Here is a 3,633-nt window from a genome sequence, read left to right on the forward strand (position 1 = left end):
CCACAACGCCCGGCTATTTTTTGGTTGCAGCCGTCGTTGTTTGGGGGGTCCGGGCTGGGGATTTGAACCCGCCACCTTAGGTGTACGTGGCTGGCGCCTTAGCCGGTTGAGCTATAGGCGCCGAGCCCTTAATTGTTAAAGGTAAATAAAAACAGCTCATTTTCTCTATATGCTTTTATTATCCATAAAGTTACTCAAATTGTCATTTTTGAGACACTGAGGCAGGAGGAGTCTGAGGTTGCTGTGAGCTAGGCTGACAGCATGGCACTCTAGCCTGGGGCAGTAGAAACTGTCTCAAAAAAAATTGCGATTTTAAAGAATGAGCATAAGCTTCGATGAATCTTCCCTTGTGCTTAAAAATGATGATATCAAATTGCTCCAGACATTTTATAAGAGTTTAGTCAAGAAACATTACTAATGGTATCATAAATAAGTATTATAACTTTATTAAAATGAAAAGACAATATTCAAAATAATGCAACAAAATGAATAAAATCCTTTGTCCAATACTGTACACATAATGCAGAAATCAGTGCATTTTTCTTAAGCATGTTTTAACCTTCATTTAGTTCATACTAAAATATAATAAGCTTTAAATAGCTCAAATAATATTCAGCAGTTTAAACTGTAAACAGCTTGTTTAACTAGTAAGAGAACATTGTAGCAATGTCCCTGTTAGTGAGCACCTTCTCTCTCTTGTGCTTGTTACTCAAGACGAATCCATGGAAGGATGTGAAGATAAGCACGAGCTGTGTGTCTCACTGCACCAGGTGAGCAGCCGGCTGGAGAGTTTCCAAAGCAGAAAGACGCTGAGCGACCTCTGGTATGAAGACATACCGCGCTGTTGGTCAGAAGTGTTTTACTTAAAAAGCAAACAATCCCCAGGAAATACTGACTAGGAACCAGCAACACAAGGCCAGCTTGTGTTGTATTTGTTTATTAATACAGTCTAAAAACAAAAACAAAAAACATAACACACATCCCCACACAGTAACTCTCAATCACATAGCTAACTGCTTCATTAGTTTGTAAAACTGACATGCTAAACACTGGCATCGAGTGTGCTTTTCATTGGAGTCTCAAGACCCCACTGTCTCTGCAGGGCCTGTACCACAAGCGGCCACTTCAGTGGGGAGAATCAAGTGGGAATTGTAAGGAAAAACTGTTCACTAATTCTGTGTCTTTCCACTTTTCAAGATGTGAGACATGTGCAGGTCAGTGGTTGCCAAATAAGCTGCTATCCCTCCCCTCAGCAAGACAAAAGCCGAGACCTGGGAGCATGAGGCCTGGGAGGACCTCCAAACTCGGTCAGCACCGTCACGGAAAAGACCGCTTGCAAAAATGAACAAAATAGAACAGGCCTAAAAGCCGCAAATCTTCAAACCTACAAAACGAGAATAATCTTTTTTGATAATTCCGATCTAAGCAACACTGAATTTTCTTCCATTTGCTCAATTTTCAGTCTGTCAGGTTGGGTTTTAGCTATTCTGAATATATATTACTCTAAGATAGTAACTAACAGGTTAACCTGCAACTATGGTCTATGGTTATACCACAAGTTTATATATAGCCATATAAGGTACGAATATATAAAAGTTTCCCCATCCCCCCTCCCTGCCATCACATCTTTAAATTATAAACTTGAATAGACTTTTCTCCATCTCTAACAAAACTGGGGATTCTCAGCATACTAGCATCTCACAACTGCTCTAAGTTTTTCTCATTAAGACAGAGAGCTCAACTATTTTATTTTACAATCTGAAAGATGTTTCTGTGAACCTCAATCAAAATGGAAAATCGAGAGCCACCTGCTCCTATGCAGACTGTGCTGGACCACAGCCCTGCGGCCTAAGGAGAAACCACGTAGGCCGAGTGCTTACGCTTCACGTGGCCGCCTGGATCCATCTTTGCTTTTGAGTCCAGCTTTTCCGTGGCTGAGACTACACTGCAGTCAGCAGGCAATGGCTGGATTTGGGGGCTTGCATTTGTTTCTTCTGCTTCCCTAAAAAATTTTTCATATTTGTCCAGGTATGGTGGTCTCTCAGGTAGTAGATAATAATGTGTTGAACTAACCTTCTTCCCATTTTCAATAATGGGCAGGATGCAAGGAACCTTGTTGGCAGCCCCTTCGCTGCTCTGTCTCTGCAGAGCTTTGCTGCTGACGTACTTGGGATCAGGAGCAAAGCTCTGGGTTGGGGGCATGACCCCGTTGAGGTAAGAAGGAAGGCTTTTAGGACTCGGTGTGCGGGAGTTACTCCGGGATACAGGTTCCCTGGGCGGCACTTTGGGAGGCCTGTCCTCATCACTGTAAGTGCTAGAAGTGACTTCTGCTGACCACCTTCTGTAATCCGGCTTCGCTGGCCTCGGCGGTATGGGAACCCTGGGGGGGACTTCAGGTTTGTCTTCATCAGAGTTAGGAGAAGCTCTGTGTAGACAGCTGGATATCCTTATGGCCGGTTTGTTAAAGGATCCGGCTGGTCCTGAATGAGACCTTCTTAACCTTCGGTGGGTTTGAGGGGCAGGATTTGGACTTGGGACACCTCTGTTTTGGTCAGAGGCATAGTTGAGATCTGCTGCAGAAACAGCAGGGGTGTCAAAATATGCATAGTTGATCTGTCCACACCCACGGAAGCTTCGCCTGCCAGGAACATCATATTTGAAATCAGAAAATGTATATTCTTCTAAAAGGAAGTCTGTATCTGAGCTTGTTAGGAATTCTACCTCACAGTCTGTCTCATCCAGAGAGAGGTCTTCAGAGATTGGCAGTGGCGGAAGGGGCCTAGAGCCCCGTTCACAGAGAGCTGTGCTGGAGAAGGGTGAAGGGGAGCTTTTTATGGGTGTAAGTGGAGGAGTAGAAGCACAGACCCCATTCACTGAGAGTTTCTTAAAACCACAGACAACTTGATCCTCATTACGTTGTCCCAAGTTGTCACTTGGAGGAATAATGAGAGGGGGCAAGCTGGACTTTTGAGATGAACCATTTTCTGTAAAGTAGTGGCCGTTCATCGGAACAGATTTTGAAGCGTGCCCTAGAATGAATGAGAGAAGTTAATAAAAGGTCAGCAACCCCCTCTCCATTGAGTGGGGTGGAGCGCTCCAGCTGCCTATGCTTATAGCTTTCTACCTAGACTGTGAGGGAAATACCTGACTGCAGTAACCCTGAGAACACCCATGCAATAATCACAGGTGTAATTAGAGCCCAAAGATTGTTAACGCACATGATCTGGTTCAAAGAACAACCTATCTCTTCTATCTCCCTTGGACATGTGCAGAGCACACACCCACTCATCACAGGCAAGTTTTGTGACGTGTGCAAAATCTGTGAAGATGAACAGCATGTAATTGACATGAGTACCATACTACACCAGCCTTGCATTTAAGACACGTGACAACACAAGGCATGCAGGGCGGAGTGAGATAAGACCAAGCCTTTACTTCCAGCACGTCATAATATTGCTGGCAGTGTGTTCAACTGATAAGCAACTCTTTTGTTTGTTTTGAGACAGAGTCTCACTGTGTCACCCTCGGTAAAGTGCTGTGGTGTCACAGCTCACAGCAACCTCCAGCTCTTGGGCTTAGGCGATTCTCTTGCCTCAGCCTCCCAAGTAGCTGGGACTACAGGTGCCCGCCACA

General features: G+C 44.5%; 1 protein-coding gene across 3 annotated transcripts in view; it reads right to left on the reverse strand.

Moving 5' to 3' along the window:
* Positions 1 to 421: 421 nt before the first annotated feature.
* Positions 422 to 3,633, reverse strand: part of ERRFI1 (ERBB receptor feedback inhibitor 1) — a 15,085-nt gene continuing 11,873 nt past the window's right edge. For all 3 annotated transcript variants that reach the window (XM_023515231.1, XM_003793244.3, XM_012807290.2), the window contains one exon: positions 422 to 3,029. In XM_023515231.1, coding sequence (XP_023370999.1) covers positions 1,849 to 3,029 — 1,181 coding nt within the window. In that variant the 3' untranslated portion in view covers positions 422 to 1,848. The remainder of the gene's footprint in view (positions 3,030 to 3,633) is intronic.

The sequence above is a fragment of the Otolemur garnettii genome, unplaced genomic scaffold (assembly GCF_000181295.1).
Source record: "Otolemur garnettii isolate 467f Iridium unplaced genomic scaffold, OtoGar3 scaffold00067, whole genome shotgun sequence".
Classification (NCBI taxonomy): Eukaryota; Metazoa; Chordata; class Mammalia; order Primates; family Galagidae; genus Otolemur; species Otolemur garnettii.